General features: G+C 39.0%; 1 protein-coding gene across 2 annotated transcripts; it reads right to left on the bottom strand.

Moving 5' to 3' along the window:
• Nucleotides 1-311: 311 nt before the first annotated feature.
• Nucleotides 312-12,890, bottom strand: LOC126801717 (E3 ubiquitin-protein ligase KEG). 2 transcript variants are annotated; one of them, XM_050529160.1, is made up of 16 exons: nt 12,016-12,890; nt 9,892-10,254; nt 9,572-9,802; nt 9,240-9,368; nt 8,812-9,148; nt 8,578-8,735; nt 7,517-7,674; nt 5,887-6,005; nt 5,647-5,781; nt 5,229-5,353; nt 4,830-4,934; nt 4,485-4,727; nt 3,012-3,345; nt 2,655-2,843; nt 2,242-2,547; nt 312-2,072 (listed from the first exon to the last, which is right to left on the bottom strand). In XM_050529160.1, the coding sequence occupies exons 1-16, from the start codon at nt 12,741-12,743 to the stop codon at nt 855-857; spliced, it is 4,878 nt and encodes a 1,625-aa protein (XP_050385117.1). In that variant the 5' UTR covers nt 12,744-12,890; the 3' UTR covers nt 312-854. The 2 variants fall into 2 exon arrangements, with proteins under 2 accessions (XP_050385117.1, XP_050385116.1); XM_050529159.1 differs by having other exon boundaries at nt 5,887-6,008.
• Between the last annotated feature and the right edge of the window lie 486 nt (nt 12,891-13,376).

Raw genomic sequence — 13,376 nt, forward strand, 5'->3', positions numbered from 1 at the left:
GCGCTAGCTATAATTTGTGAAGACATTTTCGGAATCCTATGAGCCGCGCCAAGGCAGGACACAAGTTTTATCACTTCATGAGAAAAAACGGCGGAAGGTTGAATTGAAATTAAGTGCTGAAGAGAGGAGAAAATGGGAATTCCAAACACGGTTCGGTCGGAGCCGATAAACAGTGATTGTGAAATAGTATATTGGAAATTGCTTCTAGTTCAAGACACTGTTCAATGATAATGGAGACTTGGTACAAAGGTCGTCAAGCCATTTAGAACTGGTCCAAAAAATGCTGAGAAAACTCAAAGGTTGCCACTTGCCATGACCAAATCTATATCCAAAATATATGACATTCCCCCAACTCGAAAAATTTGTTGCAGTTTAATAGAAATACATTTTTAACTTCTAATAAAAACTACTGTACTCCGTCACAAATAGAACCTCATAAATATAGATAAAATTAAAGTGCTCCCTTTCTACTATGGAATACCTAAAAAATTGTACTAACAATATCAAAGGTTCAATTTGTACAGCAATATAGATAACCATATATTTATATATACCTCTAAAGCTTGTCAACTGCACAACACAAATGGCAAAATACGACTTCTCTCTTCGCCTCCCCCGTGTTCCTGTAAATAAATATCTCATGGCTTCTATCTATCCATCTCTTGTCCTCTCCTGTATTAACAACCAATATATCGTCGCTTCAAAGCCTCATTACAACAAAGGTATACGTACCAAGCCAGATCGGACTCACAGTGGAGCAACAATAGCTTCCGACTGGTCTGCACATGTCGAGCCAGCCAAAGGCCAAGAATGCAGAGAAGCAGGTTAAAAGGAAGACGAGTTGGGAAGTTTGGTCATGTGTTTTCATCAAGAGCAACATCAGCAGGATCTCCAATCCACGGTCTCCCTTCTCTCCACCTGAACTTAATTCTCAACTTTCCATTTGCATCCACCCCAACTACCTCTCCTTTGCTGGCATACGTCTCCATTCCCCAACCCCACCGTGGGGACACCAACCCTTCTCTAATCCTCACTTTGTCGCCCATTCTGAAGGGCCTAACCCGTTCCATTTCTGATGCCTTGCAAAGCCACAACCTCTCCATGAAGCAAAATGCCACCCAAAGGTCCTCGTTTTCCATTCGATGCACAACCCCAAAGCTGGAACGATTCACCTCTCCCCATTGGTGGGTTGGGGTTGATACTGATGATTTAACCCTAACCCAGTCTCCAATATGAAGATCCTCTTCTTCCACAAGTTGCACTTCTGTTGGATCCAACATCCAAGATTTTGAACCTGTTGGAGTGTAGATTCTCAGCTTTCCATCAGCATCAATCCCAGCTATAGTTCCAACACTGGCATGACTGTGGCCTGACCACCCAAATCGAGGTTGCTTGACAGATAATTTAACCCTAACCTTCTGGCCAACCAAGAGCCTGTTTGCCCTTGCAAGATCAGAAGTAGGCCCAATCCACCTCTCTTGCTCCCCGCAGAATCCAACAAAAGTCGTTCCATCCCATTTATCTCCCTCATATCCTAATCCTTGCACCACCCCAACACTCCCTAGCCCAACGGATTTCCACATATTTGCATTATCTTCTAACCTCACCCACTCTCCAACTTCGAAAATCTGCTCAATCTCAAAATCAGCAGGATCGCCTCTCCACAACCCCGGCAAACCAGAAAAAGCCACTCTCACTTCTCCATCAGCATGAATACTAGTTATGATTCCTTGAGAGTCAGGTTGAGCCCCTCTCCATCCCCATCTTGGTTCAACTAAACCAGCACGAAACCGAACATATTGGCCAACTTTGAAGGATGCAACCTTTTCAACATCTGTGTAATGAGTTATCCACCTGCCTTTACGAAAACAGCAAGCCAACTCAAGATAACCCGTGTCTTGTACACTGTGCACAACAGCTAAACTTTCTTTTCCAACACTGTTCCAGTCATAACTTGGCCGTGCCCCGAGGCTTGGTTTTGATCGTACCCAGTCACCAACTTCAAATCCAGACAGTCGTTCAGCATCTCCTGGAGAAACTTTCCACAAGGTCTGTCTGCCAGGCACCCTTACCTACATCAAGAAACCAAGATCTATTATCATCTACAGTAATATATATCTGTATCAAAACGTTTCAGTCAACATTATTCTAGAGGGTGTGGCTTTTCGCCATGACAGAAGTTGCCATTCATATGCCCAATAGGGTGTGTGTGTGTGTGTGTGTGTGGGATAAGCTCCTTACATTTAAAGCTCCATCCATGTCAATTCTGTTTATTTTTCCAACAGTTGCAGGACTTTCATTTGACCATCCAAGTCGTGGCTGAGTGACAGATGACAGAATATGAATTTCTTGTCCCACCTCAAAAGGGGGTAGCTTTTCTACATCTGTGACAGAACATGAAAAAGGCTTGCTCCTGAAGCAATATGCAACACCCATATCACCATCTTCCTCCAAGCTATGGATTATCCCAATACTATTCCTTGTAATATCCTCCCATCCGTATTTTGGGGAGGGTACAGAAGCTTTGACTCTAACCCAATCTCCTACCTGCTTATCATTGAAATTATAAGTTGTAAATAAAAAACAGATTATCAACAAGCCACCCCCAATTATCTAAGACCATAAATATAGTAAGATGTACAGCCGAATATTACCTTGAAATCTTCCAACTTCTCCATGTCAGAAGGATCAGCCTGCCATGATATTGGTCTGTTTGGAATTTCAATAACCAGGAGGCCATCATTCTCTATCTCACTAATTCTTCCAACACTATGGTGGGTCTCACCACCCCATGCATACCTAGGTTCTGCAACAGATCGCTTCACACACACCCTGTCACCAATCTATAAAGCCAACATTGTATTAGGGTTTTGAAATTTAAAAAAAAACAAACAAACAAACAACCGAACAACAAAGCAACAAAAGTGATAACAAAATTACAAGTGATATCTTTTTTTGGAGAGGAATACAAGTGATATCTATGGATATAATAATAAGACAAACTCCCTTACTCTGAACGGGATTACAGGCTCAACCTCCTCTGGTTCACAATGCCATGGATTTGGAAGATAACTCAACTCTAGCAACAGACTACTATCTGGTCTTATACAATACACAATTCCAATGCTCCCAGGTGTCACAGATCCTAATCCATGCTTCGCTGTTGTAAGAGTCGGGCGTATACGAACCCAGTCCCCAACCTTGAATTCTTCAACCCTCTCCATTTCGGCAGGATCAGCTTTCCATCCTCTGGAGGCTCCAGGAAACCCAACACGTAGGATACCATCATCATCAACACATAATACAGTACCTATACTATCACGTGATTGTCCACGCCACCCAAACCTGAGAAGAAGTGAGATCAGTCATTAGATTCAACAGCACACAAGCCATGTTTGTTTTATATTTCACCACAGTTACTTTGCTTGTTCTTGTACTTGACCTTTTGCTCAAATCTATTTTATCTAATTCTAAAATACTTGGTAAGTTAAGACAGGATTTATATTAAAGACTAATCATTTGGCCTTATATATGGAAACAAACTTACATTAAGGTCTCATTCTCTTGTAATGTTTAAGAAAAGAAAGTAGATTGAACACTGACATAATGGCGGGCAGACTGACTTGAGTACTGTTAAGCAAGAATGAATGAGCCGTTCTCAATGAAATGTAAATTATCAGCGACCTTAAGGTTAAAATACATTCAGGAACGAGTTAGATGGATAACTTAGGAAAAGGCAAACTTTAGGACTATTACAAGTTACAAGAAAGAGAATCCAAGGATTTAGAAATGACAGTACGAGTGTTCCTATGGGGACAGGTTGAACATTCTTAGTTGGTAACCAGTAAGAAACAAATACAGGCTACACATACAGCAGCATAATATCTGGGATGCTTAAATACAGAATGCAACAATATCAATGTACCATAGACATCAAAAATGGCTCCATTAATCTATATTATCTATAGTAAGCCTTCATAGTGATGATCTGCTTGGTAAGTAGTGTAAGCATCAATACTTTACTGTAAAGAAATGCAATAAAGACTCCAAAATTAGATAAGGGTTGGTGTAGGATTGCTTCTGAAAATAGCAAAAGCGAAAACTATCAAAGGCCCTTTTGGGCAATGTCTCACAAAAACAGCTAAAATTATTAGCTGAATTATAGGACATTTTGTAGTTTTTGGAAATGCACTTGCCTTTTTCAAAAAAAAAAAAAAGTTAAAAAAACACTTGCATGAGATATCTAGAAGCAGTCTTTCAGTGCTTTTATAAAACATACTGAAAAAAAATGCATGAACAACTCTGCTTCTAATGAAATGACTTCTACTGGAAGTGATATGTAACAAAACCACTCTCACAGAAGCAATTCCAAACAAGCCCTGATAAGCATTTTAAAAAGCATATTACTACCCCAAAAGGGAAAAAGGACACTAAAATAATTCTAATTACATCTGTATGTATTCAGAAGTTGGTTAGAATTTAACCTTGGCTCTTTAACATCAGGTTTAAGTTGGACATGCTGTCCCCTATCCAAGGGAATAACTTTTACAACTTCATTTGCTAAGACACGGGCCTCATGAGCCTCCCCAGAACAAAATGATACTATCAAATTGTCCTTATCTGGGATACTTTGCACAAAGCCAACACTTCTATGCTTTGCACCTTGCCATCCATATGTCGGATTTGTGATACTTCTTTTAAATTGGATCCAATCCCCCACATCAAATCTAGACCAAAGAGAAAGCAAAAAACATGAAATCCACCACAGATGCAAGTGGGAAAGTCAGGACATGAAAAATATATAAAAACAGAAAATCGTATAATCTCACATTGTAGGAGACAGATACACTCCCCTATTAACAAGAGCATCCATCAGGTCTTCAGAAACCCATTCCCGGGGAAGGGCTTCCAAAAAGTCACGCAACGTCTTGCCACTATCATCAAAGTGAAATAAATAAGTTAGTAATGTGTACTTGACCCTGTGCCTTGACACATATCGGTTTTCAAAATATCATTAAACTACACTTGTCACTATCATCAAACTATTAGGTCAAAATTCAAAACTACATATCCAAAGTAGAGCCCGTCCATAACTTTGTACAACACATTAACAGAATTGGTCATGAACCAAAACCCAAAAAAAAAAGTTAAAGTGAGGAAATTTGAATATAATCTATCATACAAATGGACAAGCCATATAAAAGTGCAACTCCTTAATTGTTACTTGCCTGTGATTTCTGGCTTCAACAGAAGCATCAGGATTTTTAAGCATGACAATAAGCCATTCAAGATTTTCACGTATCATTTTTGCTGCATCTGCTGCTATATGAAAAGCATTGTCACCTTCATCATCCTGATAACCATGAGCAGATGATAATTTAGATACTTACTAAAGCAGTGAAAAGATCAAGAACAAAGACCCAAATAATCAAGAAATAAAATTGCTTTCAAATGTGCCTGTGTGTGCGCGCGTATTTGTGTATGCGTGTGCATCAGCCGTATGAAAAGGTATGGACACTCAAAATTCACAATAATACACCTCAATCATCCACATATTCTAATATATGAATCTTTCTAAGAGACTACGTGTAATGGCTGCTTATGATAATATATAAATGGAGCAATAAAAAGATTGAAGAAAAAAACCTGTAAATTATAATTTGCTCCAGCAGATAGAAGCAGCCTAACACATGACTTTGCCCCTCTGGCCAGTGCTACATGAAGAGGAATTGTATTTTGTGCATTTCGAATGTTCACATCAACTCCAGCATCAAGTATAATCTAGTCAATAATTTTTTAAAAAAAAGTTAATATATATAAATAAACAAAAATTTAACAATGGGGTTCATTTTCTGATATTACGTAGTTGGAAGTGATCTTGAATACCTTCACCAACTCAACGTCATTGGCCATTGAAGCTGTATGCAAAGCTGTACGTCCGTGCTGGGCATCCTGTGCAGTTGGATCTGCCCCAGAAGCAAGCAAAATACGCACCAATTCTCTTCCTTCTACCAACAGTGCAAAGACAAACAACAAATTAACACTAGTAGTAACAAACTACAGATGAAGGTAATATTGAAACCACATATGAAATAAATACTATATATTTGATAATCCACCAGAGGAAAAATCAAGATAAGATGACAGGGAATCAAGGAATACAAGATTATTGAGCATACAAAGACAGAGATTTCATTAAGCCAGCATTTATTTGCTGACAACATATTTAGAATGAAGGTTTGACATTCCTATCCATAATTCAGCACTGCTTATACAACTTTACCCTAACGGTAATCTTTCAATCAAACACTGCAAAAAGGATATAGGGGTAGTTATCTGTATCTACAGGTGAGTTATTCAGCATTCTGTACATGATGGAAATCCACAGTTCTGGAAATTTTATTAACAGAACATACAAACATCCAGAGTCTGACATCTTTCCCATAAATTATAAGGAAAAAGACAAAATGCACAACAATGGATAACAAAAACTGACTTTGAAAGCACAAGTGGGAAATGATGACGAAACACAGCAGATGAAATACTTAAAAAGAAGAAAATAGTTTTTTACCTCAGAAAATACCAGCAAGAGACCAATATCTAAATACTGAAGAAACTTGGCCCATTAGGAAACCCAAAATCAAACTTTATCCCAAAAAAATCAAGCTCCTCCTCACCAAAAACCCTTGTTTCCCTTCCATTCAAATAACCCAAAAGATAGCTATCATAACACATCTTCCCCAAAGCCAATCATTCATGACAATTTTTTTTTTCTGGTCAGAAAGCGATGCACCAGAATATATGATACACCTAGATACATCTGCGTGTGTGTGTGTGTGAATAACAAACAAAAAGAATGTATATCCAGAAACATGCAGGTAGACCAAATTATCCATTTTCAGACACAGCATTTAAATACCAATCAACCTGAAAACTTGCTGCAACTATAGCAGCATTGCCAAACATCAAACATTGACTTTGTCCTTGAAAATAACACTAGTTCCATCTTCTGAACCATGATTATTTTCACAAAACTAATAGAAATAATTATGGAATTTGAGAAGGTATTTACCTAGTATTATATAGTTTATCTATCAATTATACCGGATGTCATACTTACAGATCAACTGAAAACCCACACTACTCATTATTTGAAAATTTATTATGTGGTTCATGTCATTTGAATCAACCATTTTATGCCTCGAACTCCAACAACCCTGCATTGAGAAACCCAATCACAAACCTAGGGACTCCGGCCGAACGAGACAATCTATATGACATGAATCTCACACATAGCAAAGGTAAGACAGTGTCCAAGCCCCAAACCATATGGGGACATAAGATGGGCTTGAAAATTACTGGCCCCTTCTTGGTAAAAGTTTGTCTTTAACTAGAAATATTGTGTATCTATTAAGAAAGAAAAATGAATGGAGCAGAGTTTAACTTGATCATCAATACTATATAACTAAACAACATAACTGCTTCAGATAAAGGAATTATGAGGGCCTAGGATTACCAATTTCATGATCTTTCTTCAGAACAGCTGCCATACACAGCGCAGTGCCAACTGAACTTGGGATATCAATTGCATAGGAAATCTCTTCTGGTGTTGCAACTTCCACCCATCTTCTTACAACAGCAACATTCCATGTTTGCACACACAAGTGCAACGGCCTATGATACCATAGAAGTAACAGGCAAATTTAAAGTTGAGGCCAAAAAGTTTAGATAGAAGAAAGTAAATACTATTACAGTAAAAAGAAGATTAACTTTTTTCTTTTTCTTTTTTCTTTTTGAGAAGGTGCCAAGCAAGCCTTGAAGCATAAATCAAAAGACTTAACCAGCATATGACACATAAAGAATTCAAACAATTTAACATGTAAACAGCAATGCAATTCATGTAAACCCTAATTATCACATAAGGAAAGCAAACATATAAATAGTTCATAACCCTTTGATATTTTTTTTTTTTTTTGAAGAGTTCATAACCCTGTGATACTTGTTCAGAATTTGCTTCTTTTAATTAGTCAGGATTTGCTGTCTATTTTATTGGCTGAAAGAAATCTTTTGTTGCTTTCTAACATTTTCACTGTAAGATTGAAGTATAAATCTTCTTACTCCTACACTCTATGAACTTTAAAATTCAAGTAACTAGTATAATAGCTGTCTACTTTCAGAAGTGTTCATTTATACTAGATGGACAATTCTTCAAACAAATGAGATACATGGATACATAAAAATGAAGCTTAACAATCTTCTTAGGTTACCAGCAAGGCAGCAATCTATTGTGCTCCTAAATTAAATTTTAAATTTTGGATATAATTTAAATTTTAATTATTTCCAATGCCCTTGCTACTGCTGTTCCAAGCAAGTTACATATCTGATTAAATTAATAATTATGTATACATAGAAAAAAAATTGAATACAACTTGGTGGATTGTGTACAATTACAATGACATAACACCACACATCATCATGAACTTCAGCATCCGAGTGCCAAATGTGAGCCATTGTTTAGACAAACAAGAGAGAGGAAGAGAGGGAGAGTAAAGCAAAGATGAAATGAAGTATGCTTACGTCATTTTTTCTGAATTTAGGACAGTCATTGACCTACAGCCCCCATTTTCCAAAACCACAAGTGCACAATCTGTATACTTCTTGGTAATAGCTCTATGGAGTACAGATTCCCCTTCCTCATCCACCGCATTAGGATCAGCTCCAGCCATTAGTAACTCCTGATATTTTGCAAGTATTTTATGAGTACAGCTTTTAGTAGCCTGATGAAGCAAAACATATATAAGTGAGACCTACACGCATACAATCAGGCTGGCCATGATATGCACAAACATGAGCAACTGAGGGACCAAAGCCCTCCCGCAACCGAGATCTAACATTAGCACCTCTTTTAATGAGAACATGAACACACTCTGGGGATCCAGCTACTAAAGCGAAAACAAGTGGAGGATCCCCATCTTTGTCCAACACATCTACATTTGCCTCTCTATGCTCCAAAATAGCATCGACAAGTTCTGCACTACCGCGTCTGCAGGCCAAATGAAGAGCAGTTTGGCCATCAGCATTTTGAGCTTGTAATAGAGAGGATATTACACTGTTGTCACTTCCTGCTGCAGCCTTTCCAAGCAAATCTCTGTATAATCTCGGAAATGCAACAGAATGAGAATCAGACTAAACCTAGGTTAGGAAAACTAGCTCATATAATTGTGCTGAACTGCACTGACCTAACACCATATACATCCCCTTCGGACACAAGTCTATGCAGAAGGGCGGGATTACCCTGAAATACTTTTGAATAGGATACAGCCGATGGTTCCTTCACATTGGATCCCGAACTTTTAGCTCTGTCCCCACTGAAAATTAAATGCAAGGAATCAGGGAAGTGGGGCCCCAAGCATCCACAGAGCTCTCACTGGATTAGTTTCCAACGTAGAGTGTGCACGTGTGTGTATGCACGTGTGTGTACTTCACCATCAGATTAACTAGAACTTAGCCAGATGCCACTGACAAAAACATTAAACATTTAAAGATGATTGTCAAAACAATAAATTCTTACTTATCAGGACTAGCAGGAGGGCTCCGCGGTATCTCCTGCAAATGGCGGAGGAAAGTTGCTAGCATTAAATTAAAGGATGGTCTTCTTGATGCCTTATAATACAGGCACTCACCAATCATTTTCCATAATTCCCTAGGTATTCCAACACCCACTACACTTGCATATTGTGGAGGCAGTTTTCGAGCCTTGACCACTGCCTTGTAAATTTCCTCAGTGCTCAAACCAACCCATCTGCAGATTGAATTTCACCATGTACTAAAAATCAACCCATAAAAGGAAAGAAAACAAAAACTTTCAAATATGAAGTGTTGTCAACATACGGGATGGAACCAGTGCACATTTCTACCAATGTACAACCAAAACTCCAGGCATCTGACTCTGCAGAGATACCAATAGCTTCATCCCAGAATGGATTCAGTGACTTCTTCACCGGTTCCCATGCCTCTGGAGCTGCATAGTGAGGACTTAGCATTGTACACTCCATACACGAATGGACCCTTGAGGTATCAATTTCTGATCGAGTTTTCCGGCAGGAAGGTTTTTTAAGAATTGCAGCAACTCCATAATCAGAAACCACCGCATGACCATTTGCATCCAAAAGTAAATTGGATGGCTTTAAATTCATACAAACAACACCTGCAGCATGGAGTTCAGCTACTCCTCGTGCAATGTCAGCACCATATCTACAATTTTCAAGAACTCAAAATGTTAAGAAAGAGTTAAGGCCAGCCAGTACTAACATGCTTGGAATTGTAAGTGCCCAACTGATTTAGAAATTCAAGCATTGACCATCAACGAAAACAGTTCAACAAGTATAAAATGAATGCATAAACGTGCTTATCTTTGTCTCTTTGTGAAGAGAGAAGTACAACTTGTTTCAATGAGAAACTTTAGTAATCTTCATTGCACCTGATAGTGAAGACAATGGCCATTTTGCAATTTACCACTAAATATATAGATACAGTCTCTATATTTGTTCAGCCGTCACACTCAAGAATACATGTCTAGAATCAAATTCAAATTCCTAACCACTTCTTATGATGCGGACATCACAGTCCAACCTTTTATAGTTTATGAGCAAAGAAAATGGAAAAAGAGAAGCCTAAGCTTTGGAGTCCTTTCAAATATTATGTTTCGTGTCTTTTAAGGTTTCCTTTTTAGTTTAGGAGTTTAGAATTTTCCTTTTATTAGGTCTTTATGCTTCAGTTTTAGAAATTTAAGAGTCCTAATGAGTCTTTAAGGCTAGTTAATATCAGTTATCTACTCTAGTATAAACAAGTGTAACAGCCGAAGGCAGAGATATGTTTTCATGAATAAGAATTTCAGAGAATTTTCTGATTGGCGAGAAGCCCAGATTAAGGTGAGAAACCTGGGAGTGAATCTTATTTTCTAAACATTGTATGTATTCATCATAAGAATCTTAGAACTTGTTGATCCTGGTTTATAAGTAGTGATTGTGCTGAATTATTTTATGTGTGATAGTCTACTTTTTACCTACTGCATATCAAATTAATATCTACAAAAAAGAAACATGTTTCTGCAATAATACTTTAAATTGTGAATATGACAACTGAAGATAATGCACAACAAATTGACAAGTCTCATCATCAGTTGAATGTTTCAACAGTTCATTTTCTACTTCTTTGCAATCAATCTAATCAAAATGCACTAACAAAAAATAAATAAATCAAGACTCGAGCTATTCAGACAACAAAAAGTGGAGTCTTAGCCTCGACTATCATATATTTATGGCACAAATGGTGGTTAAACTTGGCAAGCTGATCTCGTGTAATGCAATGATCCAGTATATTATTGATCTCCTCTTGAAGAGGAAAATAACAAATAAGACCAATTTGTTGACAAGTCCCTATGACATGAACCTTAACAAGGGTCTTTATACAGTAGCTATTTCCAGATTACAGCTAAGCCTGGTTAAGCTCTTACAAGCTTTATCTTAAGCATGACTTACATCAACCCAACTACAAAACTGTAATGTACTCAAGAAAGTATACAGTCATTAATCTCACTCTTCTTTATTTTATACACCTCCATTCAAGGACGGAATTTCACCTAGCATTTATATGTGTTCCCTAGTGTCTGTCCAACACTATCAACATAAAGTACTAAACTCTCTTAATTCCACATTGTGGGTGTATCGACACTTCCTGAAAATTAAAAGTAACAGTGCAAGTTCAACAAGTGGGAGGTAATGTTGGATTGTAACTTTCTTACTATAACTTTTTTATTGCAAAAAGTTTCCAGTGAGGCAATTGAAGGTGCCTAGAGGTTGAGGAAAAGGAGCTTTGTAGTGTAAGAATATCATGAAGAATATTTTATTATATATGTATGTAATAATTAAGATACTAATTCACAAGAGGTCTGACTGTATGTTACTTCGAAACTCTCAGTGTGATTGTAACTGATAAAGCAAGCATGAAACAAACCTTAAGATTTGCTCCAAAGTGAGTCTGCCCTCATTGCGCTCCATCTCGGATTGAACAGAGCCATAGCACTTGTCCATCACAAGGCACAAGGTGCCTTCATTCTTCACGGCCCCATGAAATGTACAAACATTCCTACACCACATCGACGCCCGCCGCAAATTCTCTAGCTGCCCCATCACCCACTCCATACTCGTCTCCTCCGCCACCACGGCCACCTTCTTCACCGCCACACGGTGCCGGCACCTCCCCCCGCTCCCTCCGATCACAGCCGTCCACATTTCCACCCCAGCCCCCCTCTCCTCCCCTATCCTCCTCAAAAACCTCAGCTCCGGATGCACCGCCACCTCAATCACCGGCCCGCAGCCGCCGGAGCTGGAGGCCTGGGATCGGCGGCGCCGCGACGCCTCGTCATTCTCATCCTCCTCGTTCCCGTCCTCATCATCCGTGTAATCGCAATCGAAATCCGCAGCGGAAGTCGAGACGACGCCGTTAGAGGTGGTGGAGTGGATCAGAGCGAGCACGGCGAAATTCTTGCGGAGCGCGGCGACGGAGTTGCCGACGAGGGAGAGGTGGCGGCACCTGGGGCAGACAAGAGTAGTATCCGGACAGGCGGAGAACATTTTGGAGAGGCAGTCTTTACAGAAGCCGTGGCCGCACTGGAGCAGCAGAGGGACTCGCTCCTCCTCATCGTAGCGGCTCTGGCAGACGGAGCAGCACGGCACTTTCATCTTCTTCTTCTGCTTCCTGTTTGTTGAGAGCCTTTAAATTTCGAATCGGGGAGGTTCGTTGTTTAGAGGTTTAGGAGAGACATTTCCATGGCAGATCCAAAGAGAGAGAGAGAATAATCAGGGAAAGGAAATCTACCAGGGGCGGAGAAAAAGGGTTTTAGTCTCTTTTTTCTTTTCTTTTCTTTTCTTTTAGAGAGACGGAGGACTCTGTTGGTAAAACGTAGAAAGTAAAGAATGAGCAAATTAACTGCGAGTACGTCATCAACCCGGGTAGAATGGGGATTTCTGGATCCAGTTTTTTGTTTTTGTTTTTAGGTTCAATTTCAGGATCCAGTTGGTGTGGAAGGAAGGAAGCAAAGTCAAAGATTGAGATCAAGCTTCCAAGTCGACTGAAATGTTCCACACACGCCATGAGTCTATCTGAATTTGTGTATTTTATTATGATGCTACCTTATTAGGTTTATGTTTTATTACGGTCAATCAGTACCTTAACTGTACCATGCATATATGTTTCTCAAGTGTTTCTAGCTGTTGACACATTCAGCTCAGTGTTCCAATAATTGAAACTCACAATTTACATTATAGAAAATTTTCAACGGTGCCATGCATATATAATCATCCAAATGTCTTACA

This window comes from Argentina anserina, chromosome 7 (assembly GCF_933775445.1).
Source record: "Argentina anserina chromosome 7, drPotAnse1.1, whole genome shotgun sequence".
In the NCBI taxonomy this organism is placed as follows: domain Eukaryota; kingdom Viridiplantae; phylum Streptophyta; class Magnoliopsida; order Rosales; family Rosaceae; genus Argentina; species Argentina anserina.